Consider the following 18580-nt stretch of genomic DNA (forward strand, 5'->3'; position numbering starts at 1 on the left):
GAATCCAAGCCTGGAATTATACAAGTATGTTTTAGTCTGTCATCTCTGAATCCAAATGAAATTGTAAGTATCAGTTAATAAAATGCAATTCTGACATGTTTTATTGTATTAAAAAAGCCAGTTTTGAAGAATGCACCAAGGCAGACCTGCCCAGATGAAATGTTTGAGATGAGCTGACACAAAAGTTTGTACCAGCTCCCACTGAGAAGTTTCTTTACACAGTATTTTTAAGCTGCCAAAAGCTTTTGTACGTGCTAAGTTCTTGCCAATTTTTCCTTTTTAAAAGAACTCAAAGGCAATTTTAAGTTACATGAGCCTGCAGAAAAAAAAAATCTGAATTTGTGGCTAAACATTGTGTTTTGTAAAATGTATTCAAAAGACAACTGTATTTCTTGGAAATATTTTCAAAAAAGGTTTTGTTCCTACGGTCAGGACGTGTCTGCAGTGTTTCAGGCAGAACAAGGAGCTGAGTGAGGAGGAACTGCAGCAAACTCTGCTTTATTTCCCATCCACATCCTTTTCTGGCACTTGTTTATGCCTGGCTGTAGTGTGTATTTGTAGGAAATCAGAAGTTAACCTTTTAGTTTCTGATTTTCTGACAAATTCTTTTGTTTCCAGCTCAAGTGGCACTCAATAGAAACAAGAATCATGATGTTCAAGCAATTTCCCAATGAAAGGGAATTTTTTGGACTTTCCAGAATTTCCATATTAAAAACCCCCCAGATTTTCCAAATTAAAAAAAAGACTTCTTGGTTCAGTCAGTTGTCAGTGACCAGTTCAGGGTTGATATCAGGCCAGAGTGAAGGTGCAAACAACTGGGTTTGTGTGTTGGATACAAAGAGCAGGGTATGGGAGGGGGGAGAAGCACAAGGGGAGGAACACTGGCTTATCCCATTGGAGAAAATCGTCCAGAAAGGGTGAAGGAAGAGGAATCACTATGATTCAGCTCTCTGCCTTGCAGGGGCTGGGACCTGGAAGCTTAGAGCAGCTTTACTGTGTTAAAAACGACATCATTTTGGAGCTGTTTTCCAGTTCACTGAGAAGTCGTAAATACATTTTGCTTTTTTGTCTATCCTTGGACAGAAGAGTTCTATAGCAACTTCTTGGGAGGCCTTTAATACCTCACAGAATTCAGACAGACTTACAGGAATTGGAAAATTACAGGGAAAGGTGAGGAGAATCAGCAAAATTAGTCCATGACTACATTTGTACATAAAGAGTGGACCTGAACTGGCCTGAGAAATAACTAACAGGGGATATGATGAAAGTGATAAAAATCAAGAATGGTCAGATGCATGTAGGCTTTGCTTGGAGTTTTTTCTCAGAAAAGTGAGAGAAGGTGGACTGAGAATCATCAAATTAAACTTGTGGGGGACATGTTTCGGGGGAAAAAAATACAGAATTAACATTAAAACTGAATTTCCTTGCCACAAAAATGTGTCGGTTTGAAGAATGACTGCAAAAATTTGCGAGAGAAACGTCTTTGAGAAGTAGTAAATATGCTGGTGCTGTCTCAGGCTGGGAGCCTGCATGAGTGCAGATGGAAAGGGTATTCAGGAGCAATTCTGTTCCAGTGACCACATTCTGTACTTCTACCTAAGCCCCTGCAGACACAGGTACAGAAATGTGGTTTAAATCCTACTTGTTATGACCATGCTTACAAAAACTGACATTTGGAGTGGGATAACTGAAGGAGCAGAATATGATGGATGACATTATGTCTTTTTTTGGTCAGGTTGGGTTATGTGTAGTTTTAATGACTTCACATGGGTTCACTCAGGGATCCTAACTAAGCGCTGCCACTTGGGTATTTTCCTTAGGGGTTTTGCCTTCTTGTTTTGGGAATACTGAAGATTGCATATTGTTTTATGTCTCAATTTGGATAAGCAGTTTTTAATTAGGATATTAATCACAATGAGCTGGAATGGGGAGATAATTCTCTGGGTTTACAGAAAGTTGTGACAGAGTGAGAAATACCATATCAAATGTTGGCACAATTTGGTGATATTTGAGTTTCTGTGTTCCAGGAGAACAAAAAGAGAAGGGCAGTGTCAAAAGGACACAAATTGTCTTTCTCTCTTTTCCACACACCAAATTTAATTAATGTAAATCTGACTTCTGGAGTTCTATGCTTCACACCTTTTTTTTTTTTTAATGAGAAAATAATCTTGCTTAATTGCTTTTGAAATTTGTGTGCTTTTTGTCTCTTCCAAAGTGCCATTATTAACTTTCAATTATAGGATCCAGATGATGAATTATTACATGCAGTTGTTTTCTCAATTGCTTAAGATACCCACAGGCACTAGAAGAGGGAATTTGTGACATTGAATGTAAGTTACAAATATAGGCTATCGAACACAATAATGATTGTAAAGTGAGCTTGCACATGTACAGAGGAGTGTTTTGGTGTTAAAAAAAAAAAGAAGAGGAGAGGATTCTAGGATATTTTATATCAATATTATAGCATTGTAGATGTTGATTGTGACCTTGAGTAAATGAGTTTCCCAGCCTCCTTTTGCTTCAGTTATTCCAGCTGGAAAATTGGGTGAAAATGTGGATTCTCTTTATAAACCAGATGTCTGATCTGAGGTTTCTATTGGTAAAGAAAAAGAAAAAATCATTTTTGCAGCATAGCATAGACCTGAATAAAAAGGATTAAAATTACTTTCAGAAAAGCAAGCAATAGGAGCCAAAGTCACAGCTGCATTTTCATGTCTGGAGATAGTGTAGAGTCAGATTATTAAGTTATTTAATCACCTTTCATGTCCCTTCATCACTATGTGTGTTGCTATCAAGGGCTGGTTCCAGTCCAGGCAGATGAAAACAAAAGGGGTAATGCTTATTTGAAATTTCCCAATGGATAAAGCTAAAGCAGAAATTAAAGTAATTGCATATTTTGCTTTTGTACACATCAGCAGGACAGCATTTCTAATGGGAAATTTATTCTTCCAACCTGATCGCTGGTGCAAGAAGCAGGATTTTGTTTGCCTAAAGAGAGTAGGTGCAGCCCAGTTTGTGCCCAGCCTGTGGTGGCTGTGCTCAGCTGTGCTCCGTGGGGCTGCAGTGCCCTGGGGAGCCTGGCACAGGCACAGGGCACCAGCTGGCAGCCCCATGGCACAGAACCAGTGCCCTGCTCCCTGTGCTGCCCTGGGGCTGTGTGCCCAGAGGGGTGACGGGGTGGGAGAGGAACAGCAGCAAACACGAGGGCTGAGGTGATGGTTTCTGTAAATGAGACCTTCATTAGGTTCTCCAAGGCCCTTTTCATTTTCATTCAGCCTTGGGGCAGAGGAATGTATTATATTGGTGCCAGGCACAGGTGGGTTTCCAGCCTGGGAAGCTGCTGAAACGATGCTGCTGTTCCACCAGTGGAACGTCTTGTGGGGTGAGCTGACAGAAATGTTGTGGTGGCAGGTTGGGAGCAGGATGGTGTGTGCAGGGGAGCAGCATTCTCAGGCTGTGGGATGGGGAGGGACTGCCTCTGGCTCAGCCAAGCCTGCTTCCCTAACAGGAGGGCATCAGGATGTTCTTTAGGAGCTGTAAATTCAGCAGAGAGGGCTAGGAAGTGGCTTTTGGGGTGTGGATGTTAGCAGCCAGCCTTTGTGTTTACAGGGGCATGTTGAGGTGGTGAATGGGTGGTCATTGATGATCAGGCTGGGAGCTGCCAAATTGCTCTTCCAAGGTTTCTCCTCACCCCATCAGGCACCCCTTTGGCCCTGGGTGAATTCTCTGGCAAGGCACAGACTGGCACAGACAACCTGTGCATGGCTCCTGTCAGCGCCATGTGAGCTGGAGGGGCTGTTTCAGCCTTGCACTCAGGGCAGAGACACAGCAGCCTCTCCCAAATGTATTCTGTGTGAGTGTGGATAGCTGGGGCACAAAGAGAAAGTGAAGGCACAGAGGGAGGAATTGCTGAGATCAGCACGCTGATCTGCCTGGCTAGAACAGAGTTGGATTGACACAGGCAGAGTCTCTGACATCAGGGAGTGCTCTTGGAAAGATCTGTTAGCAGAGCTCTGACAGAGAGAAGGGCTGCTTTTCATGGATATTTATGCAGGAGCACCGTTCCCCTGCCCTGGAGAGTTCACCTTGTGTGCTGATGTTGCTTTAACTGTGATGGATTCCCAGCCCTTTGCCTGGTCAGAGTGAGCTGTATGGATGTATGGGCAAAATGCAAGCACCAACTACTCTAAAGGCTTTCTGCAGTGTTTGTATGCAAGGCTTCATGTATCAGATTAAGCTGTTAAACCATAGGTGGAGTCATATTTCTTTTTTTAAAAAGTCATTCAGTTTCAGTTGATTCAATACCAGAATGGCTTTGCAAAAGGTTGCTGTAGGTGTAGTTTTTCTAACTCAGTTGTTTTACCTTTCTGTTTACATTGTTTTGGTTTCATATTTTTCCTTTTTATAAAAAAAGGCCATGTTTATATGTGTATGGATCAATAGTGAGCATTCAATTCCAAAATACAACCTCTTGGTTGATTTGGGAGATTTTTGATGGGGGGAGGAGGAGAGGAGAGAATGTTCAGTCTTTGACAAAGGGATTGGGATGGAGGTCACTAGTGCTTTCTGTGGTCTTTGTTAGGTGCTAGTAAAAGGCAGCAATGTGTATAGCGATGTGCTTTACCTGTCCAGCATGCAGCTTTTTGCAGTGCAGTTTTTGGGGCAGTCTCACACCACCCCAGAGCGCGCTCTGCCCGAAGCCCGGGCGATGCAGGTAAGGTGAGCGTGGTGTGCAGTCCCTGTCGCCTCAGCTTTAGTCTCACTGTCCCTCTAGGAGGCTTTTGACAGTCATATCTGAAAAAAACACATCCAGTGTGTGGCCACTCATTGCAATCAAAGTCCTAGAGAGCATTCTGACCATGGAGAGGACAGTGTGCAGTATCTGATCCTGCTTGCTTTGTCCAAACACAAAACTGGCTTCTGGCAGCATTGCCCTGTTCAGGGTGTCACAGAGCATGGTGGGGTAATTGCTGGGGATTAACACTGAAGACATGAAAAGCAGCATCAGCCTGTGTACCTGCACTGCCTGGGTGCTGTGGGATATTAACTGTATAAATCTCCTCATTATTTGCCTCAGAAGATGAGTACACCAGCTAGACCTCCAAGTTTTGGAGAAAATTATGTGAAAATACTAAAAGTTAAAAAGAAAAATATTAAGAGCTCTTTGTGACCCTCTCCAGGAACCATTATTTTTCTTCTTCTCCCCAGTACCTGAGCTACAGGTGCCAACCTGTAACCGTGGTCACAGAGTGCAGGATTGTGTCTGCTTCTAGCCCAGGGGCTGGGTGTTGTGCAGGGCTGGCATCCTCTGGTTTTAATTCTGTGACTTTGTTGTAGTGGTTCTTCCAGGAAGCTGAAGTGCTACAAGTGCCACAAGCCATTCTAGGGAGGTTCTTATCTGCACTCTGCCAAGCTGTGAAACCTTAGGTGTGTCAGAAGATCTCTCAGTCCTGGTCTGGGCTGCACAGAGTTTCTGAATGGCAGCGTCACTGTCATCACAGGGGCCTTAGTTTATAAATGAAACAAGGTTTTTTTTGGAAAGCTCGTGTTTCATTTCAGAATTTAACCTTAACTTAGACATAATATGGAGTTGATGCAGCTTGTTCTAGCAAAAAGGAGCTTTCTTACTTGTTAATTAAACTTTTCCTCAAATCTGTGAAACAAAAGGCCTGAGTCAGGATTATACAATTATTCATCTATACACTGGCATAAGTCAAGATTGTGTTTTTGACTTGCACTCTGTTCAGGTCAGCATTGCTCCCAGACAGAGCTGAAGGGAAGCATTCATTCCCTGAAATTTGCTATGAATTTGATGTTTGCATGAGATTTTTTTTTTCTTTTCTAAATCTGGGTGGAAAAAATGCCAGTGTGAGACACAGAAGTAGCAGTCCTTGATCCTTCTTGGTTGGAGTTGGTACATTGTATTATTTTAGAAGGACAGTATGGTGAATTGATTATTTGCTACACAGCAAATATTCAGCCTGTTCTGGGGTGTCTTTTATGTTGGTTCGAGGTACGCACTTTAGGAACTGAATTTTTTTATCTTTCTATGGCTCCTAGCAAAGCACTATTGAAATGTATTTTCCGATGATCACATGATGTACTGTAGCAGTGAATTTGTTTTGTTCAATGGTATTTTTTGCATATTGCTGTATATCACAATTCAAACTGAAGTAAATGAAGCATGACAGTTAACAGATCTAAAAGAGAAATGAGAAACTCTAGAAGAAATGGAGGAAAAGGGAATTAAAGTTACTAAAGAACTTGTGACCCCCATTGGAAAATCAAATGCTACTGGTTCTGCAGCAAAAGGAATGCATAGTTTCTTTCCTTAACTGGAGCAGAGATATCAAATATCATTATTCTTCCCATCTGGATATTTATACATTTCTGAAAACTGCTGGGAGCAGATGAACATGTCCCACAAAGCAGAGCAGAAGGCAATTAAACACTTAATAGACTACTTTACATAATGGATTGCTTTTTGAAGGGCTACAACATCCTTATTCTGACTCTGTGACTTGGGTACAGCAGTTCACAAATGTAAACCAAGGCTTGTGGTTTTCCTGAGGCCAAATACCTCTCTTCTTGGAATATCTTTGAGCTATGGATAATACTTCTCACCTTATACATGATAGTTCTGAATTTAAAAGCAGCACAGTAGCTTTATTCATATTAACAAAACCAATTTTGTAATCAAATTATCTGGCATCTTTAACTGAAGAGAGAGAAGTCTTGAGGAAAAGTTAGGAAATCTTTTACAGTCACACTGATGCTAATGAAGTTTGTTTTATACTTGCTACAGGGCAAAGCATTATTAGACATTTGAATGGTTTTGTTATTCCCCGTTACAAGAGGGATTTGCATCCAAAACAGATCTAAGAAAGTGGAGTCTTTATTTGCAGTTGTTTACTATTATTTTGGTTCATATCTCTGTGTGAATGATGTAGCTTATTTGTTATTTTAGTGCTTCAACTTTTTAATGCCCTGGTGTTGAGAAAATACGGTGATTTTAGTATTGTTCCTGAAAACCTATCTGCCAGAGATATGGCAATAAATGACGATTAATAATAATATTAGGAATGAAAATCTTTTGGACAAAAGACACTCAGTGGAGTAAACTGGATGAGGACCAGCTGGAAGCTTGAACCTAAGTTCATCTTTTGTATTATTTTGGAGTAATTCAAGTTCATTAAAGTTTCAGGAAGTGCTAGTGACCCTTATCTCAGTGGAAAGGGCACCCTGGACAGGCTCCTCTGTGCTGTGGGAGGCAGGAAGCTGAGGGAGCCTTGCCAGGGGAAGGAAGGATGAGCTCTGCTTGTTCCGTGTGACAGCTGAGCTAGGGAGTGGATAAGCAAAGGAGCCTCAGAGGAACTGATACCTGCCCAAAGTTAAGAGCTGATGATTCCAGCATTAAATTTAACTTCTGGCAAGGAGCTCTGTCTTGGCAGCCACATTCCCTGTGTTACACGAGAGGCACCAGGGACTCCAGCAGAGATAGCGTGGTGGTTTGAGAGAAAACAAGGGTGATTCCAGCTTGGTTAATGCTGTGCTTCTTTATTGGTAGCTACTTGAAATGTCTGCATAGCTTGGCAAAGGGTTTCTGTTGTCTTTTTTATTTCCTAGGGCCAGACAGACGCCTTTCACTACTAAGTAGGAGTGTAGTGAAATCTGTTTTAGGGCATCACACAGCAGGCTGGTAGCACTGAGTTTAAAGGAGGTGATCTTCTCAAAGGCAAAGCTGAGTGACAAAGATAATGCTGAGGTGGGGGGTTAATTCAAGAGTAGCACCGTGTTTTAAGTTTGGAAGAGGAAAGCAACTGATCAGATGGATGTGGTTTTGTAGTGTTCAGGTCAGACGTGCTGGGCTCAGTGTCTCTGCTCTCCCAGAATGGAAACCTAGCATATGGAACAGTCCTTGGAACTCCTGCAGAGGTTTGTTACTTTGAATCAAATGTTTCTAATCTTGAGAAATGTGTGAAAGAGTTCCTAGATTTTGTAGAACTCAGAATTATTTGTTGGAAAGGAAAATAAATGGTGCTCAGTATAAAGTTGCAGATCTCAAACAGAGTAACTAATTAATTCAAACAAGTTGTGAGAATGATGGTTATTGTCCAATTGGCAAAAAATACAGAATGAGAAAGCAGAAAAACTATCCCTTTGTCTTAGCTATGCACACAGATAATAAAAATAAAAACCGAATGCATGCCTCATGAGGGCTGTGTGCATAGGGGAGTGCAGCATTGCTGCTGCAGCAGGATGAATCTTCAGCTGGAACAAAGAAGAAAAGGGTCTGTGTGTGTGCCTGCACATGTGTGGGCACTGAGGGAGTTTGTTCAGTTTTAAAAGACCTTTGTGCCCTGCCAGCCTTCAGACAGCTGAGCACTGGGTGAGTCTCCTACCTTAATTAAGAATAATTTCACTGGCCATGTCACTGCTCCTATTGCCACTGCAGTTCTGAGGCACTGAGTAGTGAGGGTTTCTACGTTGCCAAGGTGCTGCCAGGATTGCCCCTGTGTGGGGGGGTGGGCAAGGGGAGCTGCTGGCATTTCCCTTGTTTGGGGCATTTGGGGAGCAGGCTCAGTCTGGCAGCTTTACTTGTCCTGGGGTGGGAGCAGGGTGTGAAGCTAGAAAGTTCTTAGCTGGCAGGTTACAAGCACTTCTAAAACCTGCTTTTTACAAGCCAAAAATGTATTTTGGGCATCAGCGTATGAATTTCTCTGTTTTCCCCTTTTTTTAACTGTCTGCAAATTTAGGAATTTGCAGGGCTCTTCCTCTTATTGGTGTTTCGTGCCCCTTTCAAAGGGGAACTGCTACCTTGGTCCAAAAGCAGCAATGGCCCTGGCAGCACAAATCTGTCACTGCCTGCTCTGTGGTCCAGGTCGGCTGCCGAGGGGCTCTGTTGGAGATGGCTGTGCTGTGAATGACTTTTTTTATTTTTTTTATCTTTTTTTATCAGACACACACACATGAAGTAAAAGTGCAGCTGTTTTGGCTTTCGAATCGGGGAGGGTGGTGAGGAGAAAGGATGTAATGGTGTTTGAGACAAAGATAGATGTTCACTTGCAGTTTTTTTTCTACAACTTCCTATTTCGATTTGCATTAGAGGTGGGGACTGGGTGTATTTATGGTTTAATGAGACGCTCTTGCCTTAATAGCAGAATGTTGTTCACAGGAAGAAATGAGTTATTGCTGGTTTTCTTCTTCTTTCTGTTCAGTTACTGTGGATACAGCATGTAACTTTTAGACCTACTTCTCCCTTGAACAGCATATGCAGCTTCCAGTTGTTGTGCTGAAGCTGCTGAAGGAAGGAGGTTATAGGAGCACAGCTTTTAAACAGATATTTGTTGGCTGCTTAATTCCTACGGACGCAATGAGCTTCCGTGGGAGATTCAGAAGGGAGGCCAGTGAACTGCGGAGGAAGAGAAGGACCACTAGGAGAGTGAATCAAGGAGAAATTCAAAGATTAAGCTGCGTGAGTATGCACCCTTCTTCCACCTCTTCTGAGAAATGGCTAAGAAATTGCAGGTCACTCTTAGGAGTATGCTTTGGAAAGAGTAGGATTTATTGCTTGTTTATGTAGGAATCACCAAGCCTCATTCAGTCTGCACTTAGGGACTGAGCACTGGAGAATGAGACTGAAGCACAGGGAGTTCAGGAGTTTACAGAACTCAGGCGCATTAGGGAGACTTCTATAACCTCACATTGCTGATCGCAAACGTTCTGAGAGCAGCAGTGTTTGACAGTCTCTCTGGCACCTATAGCAAGTGCCTGGAAGTTCCATGAAAATTCATAGTGCTGCTTCTGGAGTGGAAAGTTCCTCTGTGCTATTTCAGAGTTCGTGATCTGTGATGGGCACCTCTGAGGGCCAGGAAGAGGAGGAACACAGTGCAGGGAGCCACTGGAGACTGCTCCATAATCTTTGGTGGAAAGCTAGGGTGAGGTTCTTCCCCATGGGCTGCACAGTAGCTTTGCCACTGATGGCTTTGGGACAGGACTGAGCCTCCTGAAACTGAGCCCTCCTGGGGCTCTGGGAGGCTCAAATTAACTGCACTGTGCCTAAACTTTCCTGTCTGGAATTGAAACTGCAAACAGCAAGAGGTAAAATCCTTAGAGCCTGCTGTTGAAGAGTGGTAGGCAAGTACTGGTTTTCAGTGTATTCTCTTCAAAGTCTGCTTTAGTTTACAAAACATTTAATGGCTTCCCCAAGAAGAGAGAATGAATCCTATTCCTCAAGGCAAGAGGTGTTTGGTTTTCTTCCATAGTTTTGTTCATCCAGTTACTCTGTTTGCATGTGCATGCATGGGGCCCTTTTGAGGTTTTTCGGCATGTTCAGTGTAACAGAATCAGTGATAATACAACCAAGAAGAGTATTCTCATTTTCTTTTTTAAACAGGGAGGAAAAGAGCTTTGCAGTTGTAACACTTGGTCACCAGTTAAGATAAGTTTGTGGTTCATATAGTAGTGTTTGGGTTTTGCTTGTGACTAGCTGCCTTTTTGGATAGGTACTTTACATGGAAGTGGCTCTTTTTGACAAGGCTACTTTATGGTGTAGTTTCTGCTGCCCTGAGCTATTGGCATGCAGTCAAAGATGACATGTTTGAGCTTCATGGTCAGGAGTCCCGGGAATCAGCTGCTGGTGCTGCTGAAAGCATCTAACCCTGGCAGTTCACAGGGCTTTGGTAGAAGGTAGACACTGCTTACTTGACTTATCCTCTTAAATCCTGGTGAGGGGGCATTTTTGTCATTATTGTATAAATCCTGACTGTACTTTACTAGGGCTCACTGCAACTGGTTACAGCCCTACAGGAAAGGATGGCTGGAAATAAAGTCCAAATGGTAACAGTAAGCCAGCAGCCTGCCTGCAGATAAAGAAGAATATATTTGTTCCCTTGTGCGTGTATCCTCAGATAACAGAAACTGAGCATTCAATTTAGTGGTGCTAAATAGAAATATCAACAATGCATTGTAGTTTGACCTAAAACATAGAGCACTTGTAACCCTGGGCCTGTTGCCTGTAATTGAAAATAGGAAACAAGCTTGTTTCATCAGAGGCTTGTGGGTCACGCTGCGCTTCCCCTGACGTGGGTGGCTCCTTTATGTCAGCTACACAGCTCAGCTTTGCAGGGGAATCTGTGCTGATTTCTGTTCTTTTAAACATAAGATAGACTAAGATGGGTCACTGTGTCATATTACTCTGTAGATGTATTTCTCAGTAGTTTGTTTAGCCCTTAGGAAATGCAGGCACACTTGGCTTTACGTTTGTGCCTTGCAATCTGTGCCTTTCTGCCCAATATTTCATAATTGGAGCATGTTAAATCTTTGGCCTGCAGGCACTTTTTGCTATCAACCAGCAGCCAATCTCTCCTTCGTGCTTCAGCCCTCTGCACCTCCACACAGATTTCAAAGTGATGTCAGCTCCCACTGCAGCTGTAAAGGATTTTGTATATGGGGACCTTACTCAAAGAGTGCATTTCTTCAGATACTATTCTTAGACCTGTGTTTGCTGTAGATGGACTCTCATTATTTGCTGGAAGGTCCTTTTTTTGTAAGACTCATTATTACCTGATTGGCTTTAATTGTTACTAGGTTGATGATTGAGTTCATGTGGTTGACCAGATTTTCCTCTCATTTACATCCTCTGTGTGTAAATGCATTGATAGTCAGATAATTGACTGGGAGGGGAGTCGATGTCAAGGAAACAGTTGCAAGTGTAACGTCATTGTGAGAGCTGTTTGTAGTGGTCATGTACACATGATGTTAATTTCACAGAAAAAGCCTCTGTGGAAATACTTAAAATCATTTACTCGGATATGTAGCATGAGAAATACCTATCACTTGTGAAGAAATGAGTAACCATAGTGCAAGCAGAGAAAGAGGTATATTCATTGAGTAAAATGAAGCAGAACACCATGCATGAGATTTCCCCTATGGGACACTGACTTAGTAATAAGTACTCTTGAAGTTAAATGATGTCTTTGAAAAGTTTATTTAGAGCTAGTGCAAACATTTTTATTAGTTGTTTTTGCTTTAGGAGCTTCTGAAGTGCTTGAGCCGTTTTCAAAAGAGTTGTTTGCTTAGTTGACATGTCTAGGTTTTCATACATCTAAATTTTAGGTTTTAATGGAAAATGAACAATGGATGTTTGCCTTTGCACTGTGTTGAAACTTCATCAGATGTACAATAGTGATCAAAGTCTTTAGCATCAGAGTGTGATCTAATGAACAGACATTAGAGCTTTCCCTTCAGTCCTTGAAAAACAAACTCTTCTATGTATTCTAAAACCAAAGTCTGCTAAAAAGAAATCTTAAGTTTCAAAGTAAATAAAACTGTTTTGAAGACAATCCCGTGCTGTGCATGGTGTTATGTAAAATCTACCCCATTTTAGCAGCAGGTTTGTGCTGGATGAACCTGGTGGAGGGGTGGATGAGGTAGGAATGCCTGGCACATGTTTCTTTTTGTACTTTTCCTGAACCTGTACACAGATAACCATGGGTAGATCCCTCTGTCTCACTAATGCATCCAGTTTCCACAAACAGAGGGGACCAGTTTGCCTGTTGCTCTATCCACTTCTATTATTGCTGTGTAGATGCTATAGGTGCCTCTGCTAGGAGTGCTGCTTAAGGGCAAAAATTGGGAGTAGCTTTTCTTCAAATGTAGATTTTCCTGAGCCTACAAAGACTGTCTAGGTGAAGTTATACACACACACACATATATATATATATATATTTCTGTGTGTTTGTATGTATGTATGTGTGTGCACACATGCTCCAACAGACTCAGAAGTGCTGTTTACATAAACTTTATTCTGGAAGCTGACAAGTTTGGGTCAAATCCACTGTGTGCAGCTTGTAGGCTGGTTTTGTTAATGTTTCTGCTTGAGGCATGGCTCTGTCTGCCTGAGACTGCTGGAGGACACAGACATGAAGCAAAGCATATCCCCAGAAGAGCTGAACTCCCTTCAGCATCCCCTTTGTGGTGCACAGGGCAGGACAATGCCCTTTTCCTTCCCTGGGCTGAAGTAATCACTAACGAGGGAAGTGCCTGAGCAGAACGCTCCAGCTGTGTTGGCAGCTCCTCTCTGCTCCCCACAGTCTCATCCCTTCTGCCCAGGGGAAGAATCCACCACATCCTACCTGTCTCTTCAGATGCCTGCATGAAGAGCAGTGAATTGCATCTTTGGCTTTTGCTTGCTTTCTTCATGAATAGGTTCTGTGTGGTAGATTCAAAGAAAGCCTTTTGTTGCTAAAAATGCACTTTTTTTCCCCAGGTTTAGGTCAGGTAAGGGGAGAGAAAGTGGCCGAGTGTTGCTATGTTAAAGGTCTATGTAAATGATTTAAAAAAAAACAGCTTACGATGCTTTACAAAACTTTCTTGTTTTTCCCCTGAGGTGACCTATGGGCAAATATTTAGTCTAGGCTTCAGAAGTCTTCGCTATTTAGAAGCTGTTATTCTTGACATTTTGAGAAGCCAACCAGTTAAATCCAAATTTAAAACTTAGTACTTTCTTGTCAGTGGCTGATTTTAGTAGTTTTATGATTAAATGAAATTTTTTAATCCCCTTCCTAAGGGGAGTGTCAAGATACTCTGCTCAAGATAAGCAGAGAGAATGAGTAAGTTGTTGCTGTGTTATCCTGAATGGTTTTTCACAGATTGTACTGAAAATTTTACCAACTGTCTAAAAGGACAAGTGCTAGTCCATGAAGATGGGCATTGCAGAGTCACAAGGCTGCAATGCCGGGTGCACAGTCATGGCTGGGAAGCAGAATTCAGGAAATGCATATGACTTAGTCAAACATAGCACAAAGCATCTCCCCTCAGCTGGATGCTTTGCTGAACCAACAGTCCTGTGTGGCTTCCACAGTTTAACCATGAGGTAGCTTTCAAAATTCATAGTGCAAGGAAGGATAAGTTCTGTCTTGAGAAAGAAGAGGTGCTGGGAGGAGTGGGTCACACCCAGTTGCCTGAGAACAGCTCTCTGTGGTTTGAGCAGCCTGGCTGCTCGTCGCTCGCCCTGCCGGAGCAGCTCCCTGTGCCACTGAAGGCTCCAGGGCTCCAGCTGGACCATCAGTTGACATGAAAGTTTTGAGTTAGCTCATCCACATGACAGGTGTTTCTATTTTTCAAGACATGCTGAATTCTCTTACAGTAATTTTTAAAGCTGGAACATAATACAAAGTAGACTTATAGAGATTGTGATCCATGAAGTAATGGCAGTATAAGCAATTAGGATTCATCCTCTTCCAGCTGTATTTGTGTAAAGTAAGTCTCATTTAGTGAAGCAGGTCACTTACTGGTATCAATCAGAATTTTCTTTGAATAAAGATTGAAATATTGAAAATTACTTTTCACTTTTGTTGTTCCCAAAAGGGTCTTCAACAGGTTTCCTTTCTTTTGCTGTGCTTAAGCTGATGGGTACTATTGCATTTTGGCAAGTAATTCCTGAAGCACTACGAACTGGGGGTTGGATTCTTCATAATTCTTTGTGATTTTCTCTGTAGCAGAATCGTGTGGGAACTGGAAATCCCCTTAATGAAATTTATTGGCACGTTGGCTTCAGTGCTGACACTGAAGAGTATATTAGTTGTGCTGTGCAGCCCTGACTGGATTCTTTCCAAGTGCAATTCTCCAAGGCTTACTGAATGTCACAACAAATTAAACATTTTGGACCTGACAAGTGAATGTATTTTAAGGTGGAAGGGGATGTGTCAAAGAAAATTTTCTTTGTGCCACTAATTTTAATAAATTTGTTGACTGTGGATCACATACTGAGCCAAAGGAAGCCTTTGTAATGTGGCCAGAGAGTTTGTTGACTGTAAATAGATGCAGAACAGGCCAAGCAGTCATAAAGAAGAGGAGATCTGAATCAAAAGGAGAGATGTCTGCCTGCTGGTTCTGGCTATGCCTCCCCAGCCATACCTCAGATACCTTTCGAGACCTTGACTTGCCTGCCCTGCGCTTGAAATGCAAAACTTATTTTCCTTAAAGGAGATCTCTTACCTGCTGCAGAGTGTGCTGTGAGCAGAGGGAGGGCAGGCCTGTGGGGTGAAGCATTTTGAGTGGGGGTTCCTGTGACTCCCAGCTCAGCTGCTGGAGGCTTTTGGGCACCCCTTAATCGCAGAATGGCTGTGCTGTCTGTGCCCCCTGGATACAAGTGCTGCCAAGGAACTCCCTGCCAGGAGTGCACGGTCTCTTGGGCTGCTCACCTGTGGTCTGGTGGGGGAAAAGGTGCACCCAGTGTAGATGTCCTTCCCATGGAATTCACCCCGGCACCAAACTGCTCTGCTGCCCTGTGAATGGGGACATACATTGGTCCTACAGAAATCCAAAAGTTTTGGTGACTCCATGAAACCCAAATTGTTTCATAGCCTCAGCTTCAGCTCTTTGAGTGTTCAGGTAGCACATCTCAGAACTGCTGGGCATGCTGGATCTCTGGAATATCTGAGACAGGGTTAAATTCAGCCTTTATGATGTATTTGCTCCAAAAGTCGTGGAGATCTGGCTATTCTTTAGCTTCTGTTTGGACAGGCTTGGCAGAGAAATATTCAATTGAAGCTGGCCTGCCCTGATGGAATATAATTAGTGACATATATTGACCATATGAAAACATAGAAAGGCGTGTTATATCAGAGACACAGTGTTTAACTGGGGAAAGGAAAAGAAGAACAAAAGAGTGTGAGAAGCACTTCATGTTGGTGTCATCCTAGAAAGCAGTTTAATTTGTTCTTGTGAGTTTTGGTGGGTTTGGTTCATAATATCATTAAGAAGTCTATAAAAATGAAGGAGGGTGATGCTGTTGTTTTAGTAAATTAGTTTTCTAAATTACCATTTCAGTATTTCAAATGTATATTAGAATGAATTGTCATTTTTGAAAAGCCATAGCTTAGATGAAATATAAAATCTGAGTCATGCTTGATCTTTACCAATCTGGCCATCACGATAGTTTTGATTCTCTTTATAAACATGGATCCTCCTGTCACAGAGATAGAGTTAGGGTAACTGAAGTCCACGTAACTGAATTTCATCAACTTCTTTCTGTTTATCTGTTTCCTTGTAATTTTTTTTCTTTCTGGTGTGTGGAAGAGAAGGAATTAATTTCAACATCTCTATTAAATTCAGTAAATATTCATGATTTGGTGTCAGAATAATATGACATTAAAGCATAGAAATCATAGCAGTTAGCTTATTTTTAGAATGGGGAAGCTCTTGGGATGACTGTTCAGACTATTGGTCTCTTACATCGTTTCCTCCTTCAGAGAGTGTTCACAGAAACACAGCTTTAGGAGGATGAGATATAATTATGATGAAAAGATGGGTGCACACCAGTGCACAATGTCTGTGCATCTGGATGCAAGTCAAGTACCATATTTGATTCTGTAATATCATTTATGTGGATATTTTGGGTAATTGCTACTGGGAAATATAATCCTTTCTTACCTAGACCAGAAGATGATGGCAGTGAAGCCATATATCACTGGTGGAATCTGGCTGGTTTCACCCCTGTGAAACTGTATTGTCCTCTTGTGGTGTTGGCTCTGTTTGAACATCTCTCCAGTGTTCCAAAGGAGTGTGGAAAAGCTGGCTCAACAGCATGCAAAGCTGCACTACACTGTCAGGGTGTGAAGTGAATGGTACTGCTGAGATGTTGTAGCAGGTGAGGAGTCAGAGAGTGCCTTTTTACTAGATGTATTCACAACCATTTCAGCACAACTAAATTCATTACTCACTTGAGATGGCGAATATAAAAAGCATTACAGAAATCCAAGCCAGCATAATTCGATTTTGGCACGGATTGCCAGGTTGGCCTGTTTCCAAAAAGAACAGACAAGTTAAATTGAGAAAGAGGCAGTGCTGTGGTTATTAAATTAGCTTTAAATCAGCCCCACTCATTTACAGATCTCTGCTAGTGCTTGCAGGGAGGAATTTGCTAATCCCAACATCACTGCTTCTGTCTGCTCAGGAGGAAAAAGCCGAGCAGCCACCCCACACACCCGCAGAGATAAGCTGCTAACTAACCAGCTGCCACTTCCCATCACAGCTGCAACACGAGCGCTGCTCTGCTGAGCCTTGCCAAGTCCAAAACACTGGCTCTGCAAAGGATGGAGTCGGTGTCCGCAGAGCAGAGTCTTATGGTCTGTAAGAACATGCAGAATTGATGAGGAGAGGCATCACGTTTATTATACTATGCTGGCAGGGAATGGACTAAATTATCTCTGCAGCCAGTGTATTGACAAGGATGGGCTATTACTTGCATCTCTGATTTATGGGAGCTGGCATAATACAGTATTGCATTTTACACAGGATTTTGCTGTACTGACATGGAAGGAAGAATGTAATTTTTATTGCATCAGTAGGAAAACATCAGCATAAATATTGAAGTGCTTCAGTGAAAAGTTTTGCTGTGGGTTTGATAATGTCATATCTACCTGTATTTAGTTCAAACATGTAATGTTTCTCCAAAGACTTCTCTGTTAACATCTGTTAAAATGCTTCCATCAGATCATGCCCTTTGCAGCACTGAGAGCAGGAGAATTAGTGCTGTGGGAACAGTGATGTTCGTGTGCTTGCTGTGTTCCTCTGCTCCGGGGTTTTCTCGAGCTGTATTTTTGTCTCATGTAAATGACCTTGCAGCTGCCAAGGAGAAGTTTTCCCTTTTCCCCTGGAGTGTTAGAGCAGCTTTCTGCAATGGCTTTGTGAGCATTGCTGTTTCTGAAGAGCAAAGAGAGGGCAATGTGTCACAGCTTACCCTGCCTCCACTTGCACCCCAGCATCTGCAGAATATTAATTTTGAAGGGGATGTAGCTGTGTTCACCCCAACCTTACTGGGATTTCCAGGGGGAAGAAGGAATACCTCTTCCTTCTGCCAGCCCAAACAAAAAAGGGTGGTTTCCACAGGCATAGAAAACCCGCAAATGCTACACATTTTTATGGGATTTCCCCATATTTCAGGAGAAGTCCCAAGATTTCTGGGGTTTCCCAGCTCTTCCCTAGTCTACAACTTCAATAGGAAGGTGACCACTTATGTCATTCGTTTGCTTAATGTTTTTTTAGGAGATTCTGAAAAGTGACATTCATGATGTTTCCAAGGAGCATCTGTCCAAGATTAAGATGGTGTTGACGCATGTCTTGTTTTGGAGAGCAGAGATTTTATGATTTCAGTGGCATATCTGTCTTACTAAGAGTTGAGTTTGTTGCAGAATCATTAGCCTGACAGTATCAGCTCTGAGAAGGGAGGGTTATCAGTGTAGTCAATGTCACAAATTTTCTGTAGAAAATGGTCATGTTTTAGTGAAACCACTACTATGGAAAAATGCCTGTGTGAAGCACTGTGCCTTGTAAATGTCAGTGCATATATTTCTTTTACTTTGAGTTTTCTGGTGAATGGTTGCTCTAAGGTTTCCTACTGAAGGTAACAGTTTGCTTTCTGCTGAACTCGAACTGAGTGAACTTTGTTCAGGCCTAGGTATCATTACCAAAATCAGTGGTGCAGCATAGATGGTACACTCAGAGTGCACTGGTGTCTTCTCTTCATGGTTCCAACTCCTTGAAATGTATGTTTATAAAGTAATACTTAACAAAT

The 18580-nt window shown here is 42.2% G+C and overlaps 1 protein-coding gene across 20 annotated transcripts in view; it reads left to right on the forward strand.

The window, feature by feature from the left end:
* DOCK10 (dedicator of cytokinesis 10) overlaps nucleotides 1–18580 on the forward strand; it is a 145154-nt gene that overhangs the window by 35664 nt on the left and 90910 nt on the right. For 8 of the 20 annotated variants that reach the window (XM_064385949.1, XM_064385958.1, XM_064385953.1 and 5 more), the window contains exon 2: nucleotides 9269–9475. The exons of 10 other annotated variants lie outside the window; for them this stretch is intronic. In XM_064385949.1, the coding sequence (XP_064242019.1) occupies nucleotides 9269–9475 (207 nt within the window). Of the gene's footprint in view, nucleotides 1–8212; nucleotides 8390–9218; nucleotides 9476–18580 lie in introns of those variants that run through there. 2 more of the 20 variants (XM_064385959.1, XM_064385960.1) reach the window with 2 other exon arrangements.

The sequence above is a fragment of the Passer domesticus genome, chromosome 11 (genome assembly GCF_036417665.1).
Source record: "Passer domesticus isolate bPasDom1 chromosome 11, bPasDom1.hap1, whole genome shotgun sequence".
In the NCBI taxonomy this organism is placed as follows: Eukaryota; Metazoa; Chordata; class Aves; order Passeriformes; family Passeridae; genus Passer; species Passer domesticus.